Genomic DNA, 22947 nt, shown 5'->3' with positions numbered 1-22947 from the left:
AGAAAAGTTCCAAGCAAGACTTCAGCGGGCCACTGGGGCCAGCTATAAGTCAGCTGTCCTCTCCATTCACCGAGGTTTCGAGACGGGTCGACTATCATAGCCGATGGTTACCTTATTAGTCTACGCCTCGACGGTATGTTCAACGAGTGTCTACCAAAAGGAAAGTGATCCTCCTAAGGGATCCCAACACAGTCTTAGATTACTTTAAGGGTCACCCTTTTGACCTTCCGCCAAAAGCGGCTTAAATACGTAACTCTCAAGATGGCTTTCCGGTTTGGCGTTGGCTTCGGACGGCGGTGCTGAGTTGCACACGGTCTCGAGGTTAGCTTCCGTGTTCACAAACACTGGAGCGACACTGTTTCGGGCGCTCTGTTCTCGTGACTACTGAACGGGCGCGGTGCATACCGACATTCGCCCCTCTCCAATCCCCAGGGTTGGGCAAGGTTCGGCTGAAGCCAAAGATAGGCTGGGGTGTCCGATAAGGCGCTGCAGCACTATTTCTTCCGAACACAAGCCTTGCGAGGACTCACGACCGCATTCATCACCCTTACAGAGCCTTTCGGTCCAGCCGCTGTCGCAATGGCTGGTCCAGGTGTTGGTGGGGTCCGGGGATCGCGAAGGTTTCGCGTCCCACGACCCACTCGACACGAGCTATCTCATCATCTTGGGTATACCGCTCGGTTGTCCCTTGAGGAGATCTAGCAGGCGGTGTCCCGAAGCCACCTTCGCCTTCTCTACGATACTTCCGCTTACGTTAGTAATCAGAGACGGGCGGGAGGTTTACCGGGACATTGTTCGGCGATCATAATACGGTGGTGTACGGGTACCAGGTTTTCAGACTATACAGAATACTCAGCATGGTAAGAACCAGTGTCGCTATTCTTAACCACCAAACTTATTAAGTAAGGAGGTTTATGTCTGTGATCGCGTGGTCTTTTTGTTTCCCGACCGTTGGGGAAAATATTTTTTCTGACCTCGCGAAAACCATCGTTACCGCTCCCGATCCCTGATCTGATGCTGACCAATCTTGTACCTCCATCCGTCGGTTACTTGCTAGATCGATCTTTCAGATGTTGATGCAAGAAGTATCTTAATCAACATCGAAGCGGTAAGATCGACCGGTGTACTGAGTCTAGTCCCAAACAAAAATGTTTGGTAGACTCATAACCGTGCGATCTTACCTTTCCGATGTTGATTATCCCGACCCCGCCACCCCTACAAGTTTGGTCCGGTAGGGGATCCCAAGTCGGATAAGGGCGATCATATGGTGTGACGTCACCTTTTGGGTGAGTCCACCGGGGATCGGGGTTTTGTTATTTATTCATTTATGTGGGACAAAATGACTATTGGTTTTTTCCGCATCTCGGGATCGATGCAAGAAGTATCTTAATCAACATCGGAAAGGTAAGATCGCACCGGTTATGAGTCTACCAAACATTTTTGTTTGGGACTAAACATTGCCCTTGTGACATGGATGGGTACATGTTCGATATATTGTATGTACAGCTGTATTAAAGGAAATCTTATTGACCAGGGGGTTGGGGTTGTTTGTGTGTCATATCCTGCTCAATGTCTTACTTTAAAATCAGCTGTTTGTTCTAGCTATATCTTAGCCTTTACAAGGTTCGGTTCAGCGCAGCGCTGTCTAATATGTATACTTGGCCAAAACTTTCATTATTTTAATGAAAAAGTCAATTAATTTAATTATCTGACAATTGAGATGGGAATAATCAAATTTTTAACTCTCAAAATGTCAGATATGCACTGATGATGATTTCACCTGTGATTTTAGCAGTTTTTCTAAGTTGAACATCTTGGATCAGCACTTTCTGTACATAATAAAAGAATAATTACCTTATATAGTGTAATTACATGTACACTCTATCTGGGGCTTTTTCAAAGGTGACATAAATAAATTTATCTAAATCAATCAGTGAATCAATCAGTGAATCAATAAATAAATAATCAAATAAATAAATAGATAAGTTAATTAATTAATTAATTGATCAAATTAAGAAATTAAGGCAATTAAAAAAGGAATATTTTGCTATCTGTTCATAATTAGACAAAATGTTATGTGCTGGGTACAAGCATGGTTCGAAAAAGTGTGGAATTTGGAAAGCGCCTTCCCAGGAAATGTTTGTGTTTGGAGGGAAATTCTGGTATTTGGAAGGAACATGTGTCTTTTTTGTATTAAAAACATGCTATAAATTTAGCTTCCTTCCTGGGAAATTAACATTGGGTACAAGCTCTAAACTCCTCTATCTCGTTTGAATCATGCTTTAACTCTCATCCATACTCCTATGCAGAAGGCAGTTTAACATCGCAGGGAGCTGATCATACATGTTCATGAATGCAACTTGCGAGCTACAGATTCTGAGCGAACCCCAACTGGGTATAGAATTATCTCCGTATGGTTGAATACTATCAGGGTTAACAACCATGATCAAGTGAAATTCACAATCTAATAGGCCGAATACACAGAGACGCATGGATCATGCTACTTTTAATTCTTCCAGTTGAACTTCTCCGAGATATGCAATCCCAGACCTTGTTATTACATGATTAGGCAAAGCATTGCAGCCTAGTGCCTCTCTCAATAATGTGAGAATCCTCCGCCTTTAATACTTGTGATGTCACTTACCATGTGGCACACAACATTGGGTGGAGGCAGAGATATACGTGTTAATTTAAGATATTTGTATTATGTGTTAGATGCTTCAACTTGGAGTTTATATTGCAATTGCTATATCAATTGTCAATTTTCAAATTTGTGGAAAGAGTTACTTACATAGTGATGTGCCTTTGGCGCAAGTCGGGAAAATGTCAAGTTTGTTACACAAAATGGATAAATGATATCATCAAAGTAATTTTTAATAATAGAATTATTTGGAATTATGTTTTGATACTGTATGTTAGTGTGAATAATATGCAGAAAGATTGTCATACCGCTGGCGTATGTTTAATGAGGCTAATAAGTAATAACTTGCAGTGCATTTGGTTACATATCTTCTACTACATACATGTATAGAGCTTATGGGTGCATGAAATCTTAATAAACGTTTGGGTGAGGAGGGGAACACTAAGGGTTTGTCATCCAATTAGGTGACATCTGCCCATCTGTGGAGGGGACCAAAATGATAATGCTGCTTTTATGACATACAGATTTTCTGATTTTCTAATTCTTTTGTACATTTTGTGTTGTTGTTTTGTTTTTTTCCAATACCTCATAACCTCAATCATAAAAATACCGCCATTGAGTCACTAAAGTGGACAACTCTGAATCACATGTGCTTGATAGGGCCTAATTTCCAAATAACTTGGTTCTGCATCTTTCAATTCAAGAAAAATCTTGCAGACATATTGGATTTATGCCTAGAGATCATTTTAATGAGTTGTTAGCATTTTAGGAATGAGTACTTGATGGGGACAAATCAGTTGGGGGACACATTAAAACAAGACATGTCCTCTTAATTAAAGGTGGGTGACCCGATTGACAGCCTCATCCCCCACTTTACAAGTGCAAGATTTTGGTATCAGAGCTCATGAACACATAAGCGTTCCAAATCGGTTTATTTCTGAAGAAATCATCAAAAAACTGTCGAGTTAGTCTTGACTGTGGTATGCCACATTTGAGACTATAAATTCAACAGTTTTATGATGATATCTTTGGAAATACACCAATATGGAACTCCTAATTTCAGTATGTTAATAATGAAAATAGGGTCTTTCATTAGATATCAATATATTACATGATCATGATGATTATCATTTAAAATAAAAACACTGTAGACCATCAGTATCACACTGTTAAAATTTCAGTAATTCCATATATGGAAATTCCATATGGAATTAGTAACATTTAAATGTACAAGAACATTTTACACATATTCTTTTTGCATGAACGCTTGAAAGAAACAACATTTTATGTCATACGTAAGTTTTAAAGAATTCAATTTTCCAAATACATTGGGTCACCTTCCTTTAACAATCACACAGCCTGGCCTGATTTGGGTTCCATTATCTCTATGAATTGCAGATGGATTTGATTTCAACATAAATCATAGTATGTATGTTTTTCATTTCCTCTTCTCTGTTTTCTTTCAGAAATTTATTTCCAAGTCACTTTGTAGAAAGTTCCTATTTACCAGATGGAAAAAAGTTACATAGAAAGCCACATGAAACAGTGAGTATTCAACCCAATCTGGGTCTAATAAATGCTATTTATTCTTTGTTTCCTCACCACAATGTATAGGCTATAATTCTAAATCCAGGGCCGTAAAAAGTGGAGCCATGGCCGCCCCACTTTTTGAGAAATTTGTAATGTTTTTGTTCCGCAGGAACTGTTGGTTCACTTACACCCCACCCTCCTGAACAGTACCTTAAACTATTTCTAGCATTTGAAAAGTTAGGAATCATAACTTCCCTAGTTCCGTGAAGAGACTATTTAAAATATTACTCAGTTTCTTGCACAGAGATGTATTATGTTATTAGCTATTTGAAAAAGTGTGTGTGCAGTGTTAGTTGTGAAGAGTTGCTGACCTTGCATCCAAGAAAAGAAACTATTGGAGCCAGTGATTGGCTCAGTTTTCTAACTAGTTTAAAATTGCTGGTTTCTTTGAAATGTTGTTGAAGAAATGTATTAATGTATTGAAAAACACTACATAAGTACAGAATGAATCATTTCGGCTTGTGTGAAACGATTAACATGGGTATAATTTGGCTGATTTTATCGAACTACTTCAGGCGTTGAAACATAATACTGCCGGAGTAAACCGTCTTTGCCGGCGATGCACTGTGCGTAATAATTGTAACTTACTAGTATAACAAACAAGCGTGCTAAATCTATAAGTCAGCTAGTGAACCTAGCCCAATTCATTGAACTTGATGACCTTCAGGCAAAACTCACTGTACGTTAGTTATTTCGAAGTGAAGACAGCAATACATTGAAAATACTCCAGTTAAAAAAACCCATAAAGCTCTCCAGTAGTTCTCATGACCTAGACCCATAGCTAGATAGGTACCAAGTGAAATAATTTGGTTGTTTGTTAGTTTTAATGCATTATTTACAAAATGCAATACTGACTGAAGATCTGATATGTTGTAAAAGGTTATGATATCATATTTATAATATAACTTGCATAAGGACAATGTGATAGTTGCAATTAAAATGTGAACATATTGCACATGATCAGATAGATATGGCTATTATAGATATTGCACTCATAGAGCATTTGTTGGGAAATTATTGGGCTATTGTTGACACAGATAGCATACATTTAAATACATTTGCAAACCTGAAAGTATTTAGGGTGAGAATCCGTTCACCTGTCTTTTGTCAATTTAATAGGAGAGCAAGTTGAAAACTGGGCTCAATTGCGAGTGCAAACTGCGTGTTATACCATGTGTGCATAGTTTTACATGAGCAAATGTAAAAAGAAACCAGCAATATTTAAACTACTTAGAAAACTGAGCCAATCACTGGTCCCAATAGTTTCATTTCTCTGAATAATAATCAGTGACTCTCCACAACTAATGCTGCACACACACAGCAGCCCAAAGAGAAGATTTATTTATTTTCAATACCAGTAGGCCATTAGCGGAACGTTGTCCTTTTTAAGGACTCTTCTTGTTCTTTATATCTTTATTTGGGCATATGTATTTTGGCCGCCACACATTTGTCATGGCCGCCCCACATTTTACAACCTTGCTACGGCACTGTCTAAATCTAAAATGTTCCAATGACTTTCATTCTTCATTCTATTTATTCTTATCTTATTTGTGCAATATTCACTCAGAAGTCACACCTGAGTTGTTTCTTATCGATATTGATATCAGATATTAAGATTTCATGAAAGTAAAAAATTTCGGGGAAAATAGCGTCTGTTTGCCTAAAGAATAACTTTTTCTTCCTCCTCCCTCCCCTTTGGCTCAGACAGAGAGGAAACATTGAACTCAGTTCTGTCAGAGATCCTAGAGAGAAATGGTTGATTGATGTTTTGTTGACATTGTAACTTTGCCATCTTTTGATAATGTGATATGTTGTAGCAAATTGAGTTGTTTCATATTGAAATTGATTTTGAGATATATCCAAAAGCATTGCCTGCATGTGCATGTATATAGTATTACTCATTGTACTGTGAATATATTGTACATGGTTTGAAAGGATAGACAGTACCTGTTTCGAGGTAAACTGCATGACTGACTTTGGTTAAATCCCTGTATTTAAATGGGAAGTTAACTTGAACTTGTGGTCAAGTGAAATGGGTATACCTGGTGTTGTTGGATTCTCATAATAGTGTCTCAGCTCATAGTGGCATATTGGAATCAGTGCATTTATGTGGGTGTGTCACCAGGGTATGGATAAATCATCCTTCTATGTATTTGTACACGCCCCGCCAGATTAGTTTAGTGCACAATTATAATCTGCCACTACAAGATCCAACATGGCGTTACTGTACGTTAACTTGAGACAAGACAGACTATAAAAGAACATGCACAGACAATAATTGTGATACATTCAATTGAAGAATTGAAGAAAGTTTAAAGGTTTTTAGTGTAGTAAAAAAGTTTTTTTTGGGGGGGGGGTTTTGTTGTAAAATATCATAAACAAGACTATGATATGAAATGATCTGATATGCATCAAAACCCGAAACCAGAAAGCAACAACAGGATCAGAAGAAACATCCAATATCCCCGCCAATATCATACTTTCTAGTTTTTTATCGATTTACTGAGTTTATACAGGCAAATATTGTTATGTATTCTTTTTTTCAATCAATGTACCCATAATTATACGTACACTTATATGGTGTGTATGCCAGTTCTTATGATTTTAAGTACCATATTCATTCCATTAACCGCCCATGCCCCTATAAGTGCCTACTCTGTGACTTTACAACATGCAAACTGTGATTTAACTGCCTGTGCAAATCTGCATCATGGTCTGAAACATAAGGCACACTGATTGTGGATGAATATTTTCAGGCATTTTTTACGTATGCAATTATGTAAACAATGTAAAAAATAAGTGCCCTGGGCGGTTAATGGAACAAATACAGTAATTGTTATTTTGAACAAATTTATTTCATTTGTTTTCTTAAATGTATTTGTAGTGCTGTACATGTTATTTTTCCTATACATGTAGAACTGGACATCATGAAAAACTCTGGTGCCTGATTTAGCATTCCAAGATGACTAGGGTAGTTTCTAAATGTGTTTACCCATCCTAGGAGTACTCACATATGTTATGGCTAGCCACATGATGATGAGAAAGAGGAATAGCACCAACCTTTGGTATTCACACTACATTGAGCATATGTTCTATTTGTGGCAAATAAAGATGTGTAACTTGGTTATTTGAAAGAACAAACAACACAAAGATGCATTAGATGAATCTGTGTTGAATCAGTGCATCTGGAGCAGAAATTGATGGTTGACCTACTACTATACAAATAGTGATGTACCAAGGATGTTGATAGACCATGCAAGATGTATAATGGATATTACTTGAATAGCATAACACTGGGGAAGAACATCCCTATGTCTTGAGATGTAATTTGATTGCAGGATTTTCCCTTGTCTACAGCTTTTTATGAACATCTAATAAGATTGATGCACTACACATGTATGATGTAGGGCTAAATCCTGAAATTTAGGAGTATTTCATTTGAAACACTTCAATCACTCAAAGACCAAAACAAGTTCATATGTTGAAATATCACACAGTAAAATTAGTAATTTAAACATTAAGAATTGTATTTTACAACCAAAATTATATGAAATGCAAAGACTTTTGTTTAAATGAAGACATTTTGAGTGTGTTTATTTTGTTTGTGTGTTTGTTTGTCTGTTTGTTTATGTGGGAGCTTGTGGGTGGTTTTTCTTTTTCTTTTTTTTGGGGGGGGGTAGATGGATCATTGTGAGAAGATCTTAAATACATAGTTGCACTAACTCCCCTATCAAGTGCACAGCTGTACTATCAATTATGTACCCCCTTGTTGAAAACAAAAAGAGAATGCACAAACAAATGATTAATTTTGCATGATACATGAATTTTACAACTGCAACCTGTTTTCAAAACCTAGCGATGTGCTCAAGTAAATGAACCAGATTTTGATATAGATGAGTTGTATTGTTTGCAATAGGAACTCATTTGAATGTATTTTCTATTTGATCAGCAATAGAAAATAAATCATACCTCAGGAACCACTAGCCCAGCAGTTCTGATTTGAGTTTCAGCATGTTCAAAGAATGTAAAAGAGGAAAGAATTTGGTTTTGACCTTCAAAGAGATATATTGCATATTTCCTATTGCATAAACAATATATAAAAGCAAACGCAAAACCTTCTAAAAGAATTCACAGAATCAAAGACTGTTTGAAGTTTGACCTGGGAATGTAAATTAAGTTTATGTTGACAATAAGATGAACCCCATTTCTCACTAGAGCTACATTTTACTCCATTCAATTGTAAGTTAATTCACACTACCTGGAAACGATTTCATCATCTAGCCTCTAGGTGTCATCCCTTTGTTGCTTTGGATAAAAAGGTCATTGACCAATTTAGAGTGAATGTGCTCTTATAATGTAAAAGTATGGGCGGGGAATGCTGGAGGTGTTGATCTGGCCTACCTACTTTGTTTCTATTTCTTTTAAACTTAGATTGATTAGGACCCATCACAAAATAAATACATTGACATTTGCAATTTTGAATGCAGTGTTGTCAATTACTTTTAAATGTGTTTTTGTGCTCATTCTAAATGAGGTTCTAGATCAAGTGGAGACTCTTTATGAATTTCTCAAGTCCTTCTTTCAGACTCCTTTTCGAACGTATAGGCTATGGCACCTTCCCACCTTTTTATTGCAAGAGACCCTACATTGCATATTCCTATTTTTTCGCCCTGATGTGGCAGTAACATCAGTGCACATTTCTAGGTGCAGCCTCAAATCACTAGCATTACGCTCAAGCGCTGGCATAGGCGTGGAAACAAAACAGCTACCTCAACATGTTGACATCACTGCCACATCAGCCTGAAAACCTGGGGCAAAAATGGTATAATAAGCTTACATGTAGCATCACATCCATGCACCTTAAAGCAATGGGGGGGGGGGAAGTCCGGACATACTGGCGCAACTCATACAAAGCTGACAATTAGATAGGTGCCCTTTTCTTCGTTATTGTCAGGGCTAATTACAGGTTACTACGCTGAAAATATCAACCCTGGGGTTTGTATGCCAAGTAATATCAAAGGTCTTCAACCATGTGCATCTGTTGTATATATTCCTGAAGTGTCACCTATCAGTTGTCAACATTTGTTTATGTAACACTGTTGATTAATTGAGGCATTTCATATCTATTAAATTAATATCTAGTGTAGTGTTAATGCAAGGGATGAGTGAATGACAAGATAAAGCAGCTGATAATATATCCATTTTAACTTTGCCATCTTGCAGCAAAGGAGTCAGTTGTCCTGTAATCATTATTAAATATGACTGAGCACTTAAACCCACTTCATCCAATTTGGCCAAGTTCATATTTCTGACAGCTTTTTAGAAATGGCCAAAGATTATGTCAGTAATTGCCTTTGACCACTGTTTGCCTTTAACATTTAGCTTGCAACTATTACAAGTGCAGAAGTAACTTTGCATTGCATCATGAGTAAGCTTTCCATTTCCAAGATGCAGATATGTGTAGCACTGTGATTATGTACAACATTTTCTAGATGACAGGAAGATGGCAGCTTGTGTCTCTGTCTAGTCTACAATAATTGTTTATTAATGTCTTGAAATGGTCATTATAAAAGTAAATGTACTGCTGTGAAAACTGGACATTCTTTTCTTAACAATGCAAAAACAAAACTCCATTTAACCACAGTTTTTCCTGTTTTATTTTCCCCTCATTTTAACAGCACCATTGTTATTACCATGGCAGTGTAAGAGAAGTTGAAGATTCCAATGTAGCACTCAGCACATGTAATGGATTGAGGTAAACATGAAATAAATAATATGATATTAACTGTTTGTACTGTGTCTTGTCTCAAGTTGAGATTAACGCCATGTTGGATTCCGTAGTGGCAGATTCAAATTGCGGGCGCTACCCTTTAAATCCTGCAGTGTATACACATGCATAAGGCGATTTGTCCATGCGCTGGCAGCATAACAGCGTAAACGCACTGATTCGAGACTGCCACTACAAAATTCAACATGGCGTTTCTCTCAACGAGGTGAGACACAGTATAGTTATACTTACGCACATGTCATACAGGTAAGTTTTAACCAGGTTTAATTTAGAGGTGAGGAGTAAAGGGCAGCTCATCCTGTGATTGGACAACAGATTTTCTACATGCTTTACAAGATGTGTCATGGGCTAGTCCACATTGCACTTAGAAGTCACTTTGTTCACCAAACCAGAGAAACCAGGAAGCACAGCAAAAAGTTTTGTCAGATCTCTGCGAAAAAATCAGGCATTATGGGAGATATTCTTTCCATCCACCATCCCTATATGGAACAACCTGTCTGTAAATGCCACTTATATTGAAGCCTTCAAGAACCAAGAATTCAAAACTGAGTTTCATTAATCTGCACATCCATCCAAGTCATGCTCTATTATTCAAGGTTGGTGATGTTGCCTCTAGATGAGGAGATTCTGCTGACGACGACAGATAGAGGGATACAAACATAGCTTTTGTGTCACAAATGTGCTTTTTTTTTTGAGGAGGGAGTAATGAAGGAAGGAAGGGTAGAATCCATTCAATCCAGCATGTTTACATGCCCATGGATCCACCAACAAGAGCAACAGCCCCTGGACCCTATGTTAAATTCCATACATTAACATTAATGTGTCCATACATTTAGATTTTCATTTAAATTAATTAAATAACATATATCGCAAACAGTTATAGAGAGTATGAATATATATAGTGTAAACTGGAAAAAAGTAGGAAATTTGATAATATCTTGTTTTAGAACATCCCCAGATCCAAGTACATGTAGTCTGTAAAAGATGTTTGCCTTTATTCCCTGACCCAAAATCTTGTACGAAAATATTTTTTAAACCATCTCATATGGAAACCATCTTGGGCGTTTCCTCTTGACTCGCCAAACAATACCGTGTATTGGTAATTTCCGATGATGCACATGTAACACCAGCTAGCAGTGCACTATTTAATATTCCTTGTCACTTCTAAATGATGTCATTTCAATAGCAATTCAATTTCAGAGCTATGATACATGCGTTTAGTGTAATTATAAAATTTTCCTTCAATAGAATTGATATTACTGTAGATGATTGATGATACATGCAATGATGCATGACAATTAGGCTGATAGAGGTTCTTTGTTTGCCATACTGGTACTACTTTCGGATCTTTGTTTGCCGCATTTCTGATAATATTGTGACTAATATAACTTTCCCTTTTTGTCTCGCCTGAACTTTGTTCAGGATGGGACTTAGTAATCACTATTTCTGTCTGTCCGTCCGTCCGTCCGTCCGTCCGTGTGTGTGTGCGTGGATGTGGGGGGGTGTGTGTGGCTGTATGTGTGTCCGTCCGGAGCTGTATCTGGGGAACCGTAAGACTTACGGCGACGCTACTTGGTGGGAGGAAGGGTATCCAAGTTTGCTCCGTAACCGTATGTTTTTGGTGAAAAATATGCAAATTAACATAGCTAATTTGCATAATTTATGCTAAAAATCAGCGCAAATTGATAGCGGAGTTTGTGGACAGACTATCTCAAGATCCGTCCGGGCGCATGGTAACGAAACCTGGTGACAGGAATGATACACACCTGCTGATCACCTGATTAGTTTTTTTTCGTTTTTTATGCGCATTTAGTTGTTAATGTGCATAATTTATGCGGAGCGATTCTACAAATATGGTTGGAAATCTGAAGAAATCCGCCTTATGGAGCTGTATCTGGGGATCCGTAAGATCCATAAGCCCTATGATGATGAAACGTGGTAGGGGGTAGTATGCCCAGAGGATCTCAACCCGATTTGATTTTCAGCGCAAAATATGGTAATTAAGTACCTAATTTGCATAATTTATGCATAAAATGCAAAAACCTATTTTCTCGGAGACTAGGGTCATACGTTCTTCAAACTTGGTGGGTGGGTGCATCTTCACCTCAGACAGAACAAGTTTGTATTGGTTAATCGTCAAGGTCACCCGAGGTCATCCAGGGTCATCTGAGGTCAAATGACTAAAACTGTCGTATGGGCACGAAACTTGGTGGATACGGTCAACATAACGTGGTAGGGGTAGTATGACCAGAGGATCTCAACCCGATTTGATTTTCAGCGCAAAATATGGTAATTAAGTACCTCGGTTGCATAATTTATGCGTATTTGATGCGTATCAAGCAAAAAAACCTTGTGAACAGCTTATCTGGAGATCCGTATGGGGTACAGTGACGTAACTTGGTGAGGAGTAGTGGGGCCAGAGGTTCTTGACCTGATTAGATTTTGAGCTTAAAATATGGTAATTAAGTACCTAATTTGCATAATATATGCGTAATAAGCAAAATACCTTATGAACAGATTATCTGGAGATCCGTATGGGGTACAGTGGCGTTACTTGGTGGGGAGTTGCGTGGCCAGTGGTACTCGACCTGATTAGATTTTCAGCGCAACATACTTTATCCAATTTCGTGAGGTCAAAGGTCACATACAAGGTTAAAGGTCAACTGAGGTCACCAAATCTTTTAATAACTAATTTTCAACTGTGCATCACATATCCAACTAACAGCTTGATCGATCATGTAATTAAGGAAATATGACGACTTTAAGATAGTCGCTTTCCATGTAAAGTATAGCAAAGTAGCACTTTCAATGAGTGATAACTCGTAAAGGAAGCATCTTTCTGTTTTGATTTATTTCATGAAATAGTTCTTTGGTATTGCCCAATTTGATTTTTCAGCGCAACATACTTTATCCAATTTCGTGAGGTCAAAGGTCACATACAAGGTCAAAGGTCAACTGAGGTCACCAAATCTTTTAATAATTAACTTTCAACTGTGCATCACATATCCAAATAACAGCTTGATCGGTCATGTAATTAACGAAATATGACGACTTTAAGATAGTCGCTTTCCATGTAAAGTATAGCAAAGTAGCACTTTCAATGAGTGATAACTTTCGTAAAGGAAGCATCTTTCTGTTTTGATTTATTACTTTGATGAAATAGTTGTTTGGTTTTGCCAAATTTTTGGAGGGTCATCCGGGGTCATCTGAGGTCAAGTTATTAAAAACTGTCGTATGGGCATGAAACTTGATGGGTACAGTCAACATTTCAAGCCAAATTTTTGGAAGTTCATTTTGGGGTCACCAGGGGTCATCTGAGGTCAAATTATTAAAACTGTCGTCTGGGCATGAAACTTGGTGGGTACAGTCAACATTTAAAGCCAAATTTTTGGAAGGTCATTTTGGGGTCACCAGGGGTCATCTGAGGTCAAATTAGTGAAAACTGTCGTATGGGCATGAAACTTGGTGGGTACAGTCAACATTTAAAGCCAAATTTTTGAAGGTCATTTTGAGGTTACCAGGGGTCATCTGAGGTCAAATTAGTAAAACTGTCGGATGGGCATTAAACTTAGTGGGTACACAGTCAACATTTAAAGTCAAATTTTGGAAGGTCATTTTGGGGTCACCAGGGGTCATCTGAGGTCAAATTAGTAAAACTGTCATTATGGGCATGAAACTTGGTGGGTACAGTCAATATTTAAAACCAAATATTTGGAAGGTAATTTCGAGTCACCAGGGGTCAACTGAGGTGAAATTAGTGAAAACTGTCGTATGGGCATGAAACTTGGTGGGTACAGTCAACATTTATAGCCAAATTTTTGGAAGGTCATTTCGAGGCCACCAGTGGTCATCTGAGGTCAAATTAGTAAAAACTTCGTATGGGCATGAAACTTAGCACGAGGGTACAGTCAACATTTAGAGCCAAAATTTTAGAAGGTCATTTCAGGGCCACCTGGGGTCATCTGAGGTCATATTAGTAAAAACTGTTGCATGGGCATGAAACTTGGTGGGTACAGTACAGTTACCATCAGCCAGATAATCGTGCCCAGCCAATAACCGCCAAATTCATTTACCTCTCTACCAACAGTTATCGCAAAAGCAGGCGGTCACAAAAGCAGGCGGTCACAAAAGCAGGCGAGACTCGTGGTTCGAGAACCGCCTTGTTTGTTCAGAAATGGATATTGTTATTTCATTTAATTATTTAAAGAGAGCAGGTTTTGGCCAATATTTTAGGAAAAAGGGCATTGTTCACAACAGCAAAACAAATAAAAAAATAAATAAGAATATGATAATATAATAATAATAATGATAATAATAATAATTAGCTCATATCTAATAATTACAAAAAAAAACACTACTACTTCGCATGGTAATAATTGAAAATAAGTGGATTTTAATTGGAATCTGGTAGATACACAATGAGGCATTTGTCTAAAAATATTATTCCTTTCTCTCATCAAAAACGCTACACTATGTTGAAAGCTACATTAAAATTTGACCTTTGTTGGCTGAGATATGATTATTTTACTGATGTGACCCATCACATCAAAACAAACCACTTGTCTTCAGAAAGGAAAATGGAGATTTAAAAACTAGGTTAAACTGCTATTTTTAGCTTTAAAATTGACATGTTACTTGTTTAATAAAATCAGAAAAAAATGTTTTATGAGGCACAACAAGCTCAAATTTTCTTGTTATTTTCTTTATATTTTCTCATCTTCTTTAATTGTTATCTGCTAATGGAGCCAGCTGACAAATGTTTGGTTTTTATGCGATGGGTCATATACTCATATAGGCCTATACAATGTGTTACTGGAAATGGGAAAATACTAAAGAATTGTAACACTTATTGGGCCAAACTCCAGCTATGAATTGAATTTGCAGCAAACAATTTGTTTTTTATTTGATGTTGATTATTTGCGATAGATATAGGCGTAAATTAGCAGCATATTGAGAAGTAGGTCACCGACAAGATAGTGAGATGCTAGGTAATAAAGCTATATTGCTAGAATATTTTTTCTTCCCGTAATGAGATTAAGTATGCCCTGCTTCTATTAAAACAAAAGTACACACATCTGTATTACCCTACCATTGGTGTTGCCTGCGTTTCCAATCTATAGAGATCACTTAAAGGAAACTGTAATGCTTAGTTTGTCTGGCACCAGCATTATCACTGCCTCTGTCTCAGACAATCATTGAGCATAAATCATTAAAATGCATCATTGAGAACCAATGAAACAAACAATTTCCTGTGCTCTGATTATGAGCATAGAGAGGAAAATGCAGAAACAAAACACTTAAAAACATCTTGAGTTTTATTTTATTTTGTTTGTTTGTTTTGTGTATATTAAATGTTTTAAATTTTTTTTAAATGTATGGTGTAATAAGTGAAAGCTAATACCCCAATGATTGAATGAATAAATAAATGGGCTTAAATCCCACCCAACCAGAAGAAGGTCCTTGTAATTTCTAATTAGAGGGCAACAAATTTTATGTTTGTCTCAATTAGTGCATCATTTTGTTAGACTTAAAAAGGGACCTGTCAGTATATTTTATTTTATATAAAATCAAAATACAATACAATATCAAAATAATTCTTATTCTCTAGACTTCAAGACTTCCTTTCCTAGCTAGTTTTGTTGAAATTTTTATAATTACATATGACAGTCAAGGGTTAACTCACAGTCAAGCCAGTCAAGCCTATGACAATCATATGACAGTCAAGCCTTAACTTACAATGGTTTTCGTTGTGAGTTAAGGCTTTCTGTTTCTCAACCCTGGACACATGTAGATTACAATGTTGTGATAAATCTGATCAGAATTCTTTTAAAAAAATAGGCACCCAATTATAATTTATCCGTTGATTAATGATACCTTTGGTCATGCATCCACCTTTAAGAGATACGATGGAAAATAAAATTTAGAGAGAATTATGGTAGGGGCTTCTTTCCCTCATAAAGTAACTGGCACTCTAACCTTGGATTCACCAGGGTGGAGTTGAACCCATCAGTCTGCCACTCTACATTTAACAAATTCTTATAAATATTAAATTAGCCATAGAGCGAAAAACAGGAAAAGCCTATTTTTGAAATCTCCTGTATAGAATTTGATTAGGAACCTTAGGAATGTATATATAAGACTGTCTTGGATTTGCTCTGGTTGCATTTCAGTACACTGAGCTCTCTGTATTCAACATAAGCTAGCTTTATGATAGCAAGACTTGGAAATGAATAGTGTTTGAAAGTTTTTATCTTTGTATATCCAGGTTGCACCCAATATATCTGATATACCGGCCTCCAGCACATTGCTTTTATGAGCAAGCAGAAATATATACTACCTGAAATGATACTGCTATTTATGAGCAAGCACAAAGTTTGCTACCTGAAATGATACGGCTATGTATATATAGCGTCAACATTGTACAACCATACTGACTGAGCCTGATTTTGTGAAGAATTGCAAAACATTTAAAGAACCAAACTAATCCAAATTATGACATTTTTGTAAATGTCTGTATAGTCTGTCATTGTTGGCAGAATATTCTCAAGTAGAGGCAACATTGTCAGCCTTGACTATAAGGAATAATGAGCAATTTATTACAGATTTAGAGACTTTTAAAAGATGAGTAGGGGCATAAATACTGCCATTTTTATACAATCAGATCAAGATTGGAAGTTACAAAGTATGTTTTCATTCAGAGGGGTAGGCCTTCTCACATAACAGATCATGGTTTCACTCTACTAATGGACTTTTGCTAGAAAATTGTTGAGCTCAATTTATGTGCTCTGGAATTTCCTCTTGAAGATGAATCTTACATAACTACCTGGATGTAGCATTTATGGTAATTAAGATCCTCCTGTAGGATTGATATAATTAAAATACTCCTGTAGGATATTGTAAATAAAAAATGCTAGGATGCTAATGTTTAGTTCATGTTATATGATAGATGGAAACATTCAAATCCCCACCTTAAATTATGACGTCCATGATTGGATATCATATGCATCAGGATGATAAGTAGACAACTGTATTCCCCAGTAAAATGCCTTCAAGGTTCAGGTATGACCCCAGCCAAGTATGTCCTAGTTCTTTAATGCTTACTATCCCCAAGCTGGTTGTCTGTTTTTGTTTTATCTGATGGGCTAATCAAGCCAGAGCTAAATACTGGCAAGCAGGTCTACCAACCATTCATGCCTACCAGCCAGCCTTCCCACATAGCAGGAAAACATTTGAACTCCTCATTATACCTGTCATTGGCACATATCTATAATTGCTGGACAGGTCTATAAATGTTCTCAGCATGTAACAGTTTGACTTAACATTGACAAACTAAGTACACGCTGCAGAGATTCATCATTGTTATGACAAATGCCAAAGATGGTTTCTTCCATAGTGGGGCCTAGGAGTGGTACTCACTATGAAGAGAGCTAATGACAATCAAGGGGCAGTATTGACTTTTCAAATGTCAGTGCTGTCTACTCAAGATATGTTTAAAGGCACATTCACAGATTTCGTTGTCGACAGAACTTTTTAGGATGTCCTTATTTTGACTCATTATGTGGTACAGTCATGATTTAACATGAAATACGAAATGCAAGTCACAGACAATTAACTTGAAGTGACCAGTTTGAATAGGGAAGGAAACTTATAAAATCATGTAATACAACCTCACTTTGTTTTATTTTGACCCTGTAATTGTAACCCAAGTTGGAATGTAATACAAAGTTCTGTTATGACAATAATAAATTGTTATTCTTTCGAATTCTTTTATTTTAAAGATTCATTTTCAGTTATTTAAAGATTTTTTTACTATTATACCATATAACGTTTTCAGCATAAATATTATTTATGTATTGATTGAAGTTCTAAGTTCACTCAAATATTTACATTTTACAGCAAAAACATTTACATATTGCTAATTTCATTTAAATAGAAACATACGAAGATAAAAGTACAAATGGGTTTTTAGTTGGTAAAAAATAATTATAATAAAAGTAATGATATAAATACTAAAAGACATTGAATTATTTTGCTGTATAACTTGTTTAAATTGTTATCACCCATTGGGCAAGCTTATTATATTGGTTAATGTATGGTAGATGCGTGAACTTGATAAATTTAATAAAATAAATGTATTCTTCTCAGAAATCAAATGGCCATGGCCCTAAAACATTTCAGAGCATGGGCACCCACTTTTTTGCTTCCCGCTTTCCAGGATCATAACTTTGGGCACGCCATTGTTTGTCACCTTGCTATGTGCCTGTTTCAGAGCGTAGTTTTCAGATGCTCGGGTGCTAATATACTAGTTATTGTTGGTTTGTATTTCACCAACATGTGCAGGAACAATATTGAGAGGGAATCTTTGCAATTAGTATTAATGTGAATTGATGCAACTAATTACAAGCTATTTGTGTTTCATTTCAGTGGCATTATATCTCTAAATGGAACCAATTTCTACATAGAACCATTAAAGTATAGTAGAACAGAGCATCTAGTGTATAATGCAGCAAATGTCAACAGACCAAAACATAAATGTGGTAAGTTAACTCAGATTTCATTGTTTCAGTACAAGAAAGTCTTATCATCAATGTCTACCTGGAGAACATGGAAACATTTGTCAATTATTTGAGTCATGATTTAAAGGTGAGTGATGTAGCAGCCATATTGAGCAGACCCAAATAAACTTATGAGTAAAATGTTTTCTTGAATGATGTTAAATCACATTTTGCCTCATGACAGAGAATCCAGAAATAATGTCACAGGATCTTCAGGGTGATTTTGAGGCAGTTCCTTTGATCATATTGATAACCGAATTATTGCAGGAGCCAGTTCAAAAAGACTTGAACAATGAGTTCAAATGAGTCCCATTTTTTTTATTGAGAGTGTATAACGATGTCTGTATTTGCTCTCTTATGGTTCAGAATCATGCAACTATAATAAGCCATGAGGCAGTTCCAATGCATCATTCATCTCGTAAAGACAATAGGATGCAGGGGCTACATTATGATTGGTCCATGTATGTAAACTCTCTGAAAGTCAATGATTTTGGTTGATATTAGTTTTACATCTGCTGAAGTAAAGAGTCATTTTACTGAGGTCACACTTGTAATCACTAATTAGGGTATCAAAAAAATTGACTTCAGGGGCTAAGCAGCTGAAATGTGTGGAAAATAGGCTTGATTGTTTGCATAGACCTTGGCATAAACAACCTGCGAGGCTCAAGCCTCAAAGGCTACCCTGTGGGCTTGCATCTGTTCATTGCGTACGGATCAATAACAGAATTATCAGACCTCTTCCTCTAATTGTGTCCTGTCTTATCCGGTGCTCCTTGTATTGTAGCTGTATCACAACAGAACATTGATGAGATCTACTTGGTGGATGGCAAGTTGCAGGTTGTACAATATAAATCCCGTATTTACTTGTTCATTTGTTTAATTATAGTAATGTACCAGGGATTTTATGGTGTCATGTATATGAGTTTACAACATGTAGACAGCTAATACATCATAGTTGTAATAAATGTCTGGCTCACAAATTGAATTGATAGATGAGATAGTGTTGACTTGTCATCACACTTCCCTACAAGATTCTTCTTTCTGAACAGCACAAATCACCTCTACTCGTAACCTCAATTATTGCTCTTTCTTTAGAGATCTTAGAGACATCAAGTGATGTTGGGGCCAAAGCTTTTGATGAAATTAAATTGTCGCTTTCTATCGTGGCCAGGATCACAAATGCAATTTCATTACGTGTAGTGCCGTTGACAGAACCGTGTTAACACAATATGCTGAAAGGAAAACGTATTAGAGCGCAGTAAAGGTTTGAATTGCTCATTGGTACTACATTACTTACATTGAGATGAAGATCAAACAGTGGTATATAAACTTGAAAATTCTGAACTTTTTAGGAACTGATAAAATAAGCACTTTGGAAGTTATGGAGGAAACATGTCCTTTAACATATTAAAACATGTTTAAGTTATCGAAAGGTAAACATCTCTTGAAAATTAAGGTATGGAAAATATTTTTGTGGTTAATAAATGATTGTAGAATGTTTTGAAGAAAGTGAAATAAAGTGGATTTGAACCGGCACCTTGAGGTGCAGAATTATAGTAGGTTTTGAAGAGGATAGGGTTTAATTTATCTACTTACAGATTGAGAAAGAGGAAACTCAATATGGTACAAGACACTAAAAGTAACTAGCTAAGTGAAAACATCTCAAAAGAAAGCTGAGGCCTGCAATAATGATGGAATAAATTTATGACTGCTGACAGGTGTATTCTTTCTGCAGTATCAAGATTAGAGAGTACAAGTAACCAAGATCTGTCATTGTGGGGATTATATCACTGCCAAAGACAGTTAGGTGTCTCATGATGTATGGACTTTATATCAATATCTACACTTTCTTAATTAGAACGGTAACAAGATATCTGTGGTGTGATATATATAGTGTGGGGGTGTGTGTGTGGCAGGAGTGTAAATGTGTGTGATTGCCTGTGCTAGACTTTCATTTATTTTTGTAACAAGATGTACTGCAAAGTCAGCCTAAAAGTAAGCCAAAATTATAATTTTATCATACACTTGATTTAATAGATAAGATTCCCACTGCAATGTCACACACATTCACACTAGTAGTTTGCAATATTTGGCTGTAAAATTGATTTGTCATTTGGGGACTTAGTGATCACAATTAGTGTGAGTTGTATTGTGAATTATTAAACCACTGCTTTGAGTCATATATACAAATATATACTGCCATCAGACTGAGAGGATCTGGTTAAGGGTTAATAAAAGAAGTACCATTGATCTTGCCAAGGAAGCATGGCTGTAACCAGAAGCTCCAATAAAGTCAGTATATATTTTGTTTTATATATTTCGTTACATAAATGTAATATGCTCTTTGTTGATTGATTTGTTATAAGAAAATTATTCAAAATTTTGTACTCACCAATTTAGAACAACCTATACAACCCTTCAAAAAATGGATTCAGGCAAACCACTTACAGCAGGGCGAAATCAGGCTATGTTCAAATACGGTAGTTGCTTGCATGTGAACTGTTTCATCGCATAGAAAGCGTGGACCGGAAGTCATTTGTCAAAAGTTCTGTTTATGGCTTGGAGCTCCTATTAACGGCTCATCTGGGACTGAAAAGACTATACAGAACAGAAGGGAGTCCTGATGGTAGAACTATTTTTGGTCATGTGATCCACATTTGACCAATCAATGAACAAGAAAATGAAGTACCAAATATATACCTACATTTGCTCATTTTTGAGATGTACCTGGTGCTCTCTTCATTTCAGTCTGTTGTGCATGTAGTGCACTTTTTCAAGCCGAAATGAAACCAGAAAGGTGATATCAAAAGCATAGTTGGCATGTTAAAATCAAATGCCAAGCTTTATAGAACCCCCAACAGCCTCCAACCACTCCATGTAATTGATATCTAAGAACACCACTGTCATATGATATCCATGCAAACATTTCACAAATAAACAGCAATGAAGCACCTACTTAACTCTGATCACAGATGACTTCTACTATTGCCATCAATGATGACTTTTGTTATCATGCATTGGACGAACCCTTTGCACTAAAAACATTTTACCAGGCATCTCTTGACTGTCTCAAGGAGGCTGTAAAGATGCAGAGTTGCCTAGGGAAAGAGGGAGGAAAGAGGATGGATGCCTGCCTGCCAAGGCATAGAGATATGTGGCTGACATCGTTGTTATTTAAGGAGTACTCTTCATGGTAGTATGAGGAAGTTGGTGCTCCTTCTCAATTGAAGTCAACTTATGTTCATTGGATAAGTTGTGACAAACTGTTAGCCCTCTCCCCATCTGAACCAATCATGCAGCAAACAAAAAGTCAAGTAACACTTATACTTTGACGACAAGGGGAAATAAATGTGTAGAGAGAGATCTATTGAAAAAGAAAAGTTTGTCAACATATAAGACCTGATACCTACATGATTAAGGTATTGTCTAATTGATTTGAAATAATGTAATTAGGTTATGTTTTCTGATCAAAGACCTTTGGAGGATAAGAAAAGAAGAAACCTGATCCTTTAGTGAAGTGAGTCAAAATGTACATCTTCTGTGTTAAATTTTAATATTCTTTCTTACTTTCATGTATTTCAAGTTAAATTCCTAAGAGTAAGCTGCGACTAAATTTTGGTGGTTATATCTAAAATGAAGTCAAACACAGTATTGCGCTGATCAAAACACTCTGCCCATATTGCTGCAGGCAATGTTACCAAACTTGAACACTTTTAAGAGTACTTACTCAATTTCAATCTCACAGATATACTTACTGTTTTTTTATTCCTGCAACTTGTTCATTTAGGGTGAGCACTAGTACTGATTGAAGTGCAATTTATTTAATGTAAGCCTTCTAGCGAAGTGGCTATACTGTAGCTGTGGTGATCTCTAGTTAGAAATTGACAAGTAGTGTAAGATTATAAAACAATGATAATTTATTTTTAAAATAAAATAAAAAATGTCACCATTACCTACTTTTTTAATGTAATTCATTTATTTACACATAGAAAGGTGTTACCCCTTTTGAATCCGTTGTAAAATCTGAAAGATTGGCTCACTGTGGAACTCTATCCAAAAGATGTTACAAAGTTGCACTAAAATAATCAGTTTGAGGGGAGGGCACAGAAACCATTAGGTTCAATGATACTTCTTTTCTGCCATGATTTTAAGGTTCACTAAGTGTATCTTTGAATAGCATTATGTGTACCTAAAAGTGTTCTGGCTCCATACTACGTGTAAATCTAGTAAGGGTCGTGGGTGCTGTACATTATCCACAATCCAGTTGCTGTGGTGCTTCACTCTGTACTGTTTGCACTTCGCACCTCCACATCGCACTCTGCGCTTGCTTGCTATTCGGGCATTGCGATCCATGGCAACTTCTATCCATAACA

At 36.6% G+C, this 22947-nt stretch overlaps 1 protein-coding gene across 1 annotated transcript in view; it reads left to right on the top strand.

Annotated features, from left to right (window-relative positions):
- The window catches only part of LOC140148921 (disintegrin and metalloproteinase domain-containing protein 12-like), a 103739-nt gene that overhangs the window by 30145 nt on the left and 50647 nt on the right, over window positions 1-22947 (top strand). Inside the window, 3 exon segments of the mRNA XM_072171027.1 lie at window positions 4108-4186; window positions 9910-9986; window positions 18444-18556. Coding sequence (XP_072027128.1) covers window positions 4108-4186; window positions 9910-9986; window positions 18444-18556 — 269 coding nt within the window.

Source organism: Amphiura filiformis, chromosome 3, assembly GCF_039555335.1.
Source record: "Amphiura filiformis chromosome 3, Afil_fr2py, whole genome shotgun sequence".
NCBI classification, from domain to species: Eukaryota; Metazoa; Echinodermata; class Ophiuroidea; order Amphilepidida; family Amphiuridae; genus Amphiura; species Amphiura filiformis.
Note: the sequence above shows the minus strand (reverse complement) of the source record. Positions and strands in the feature narration are given on the sequence as shown.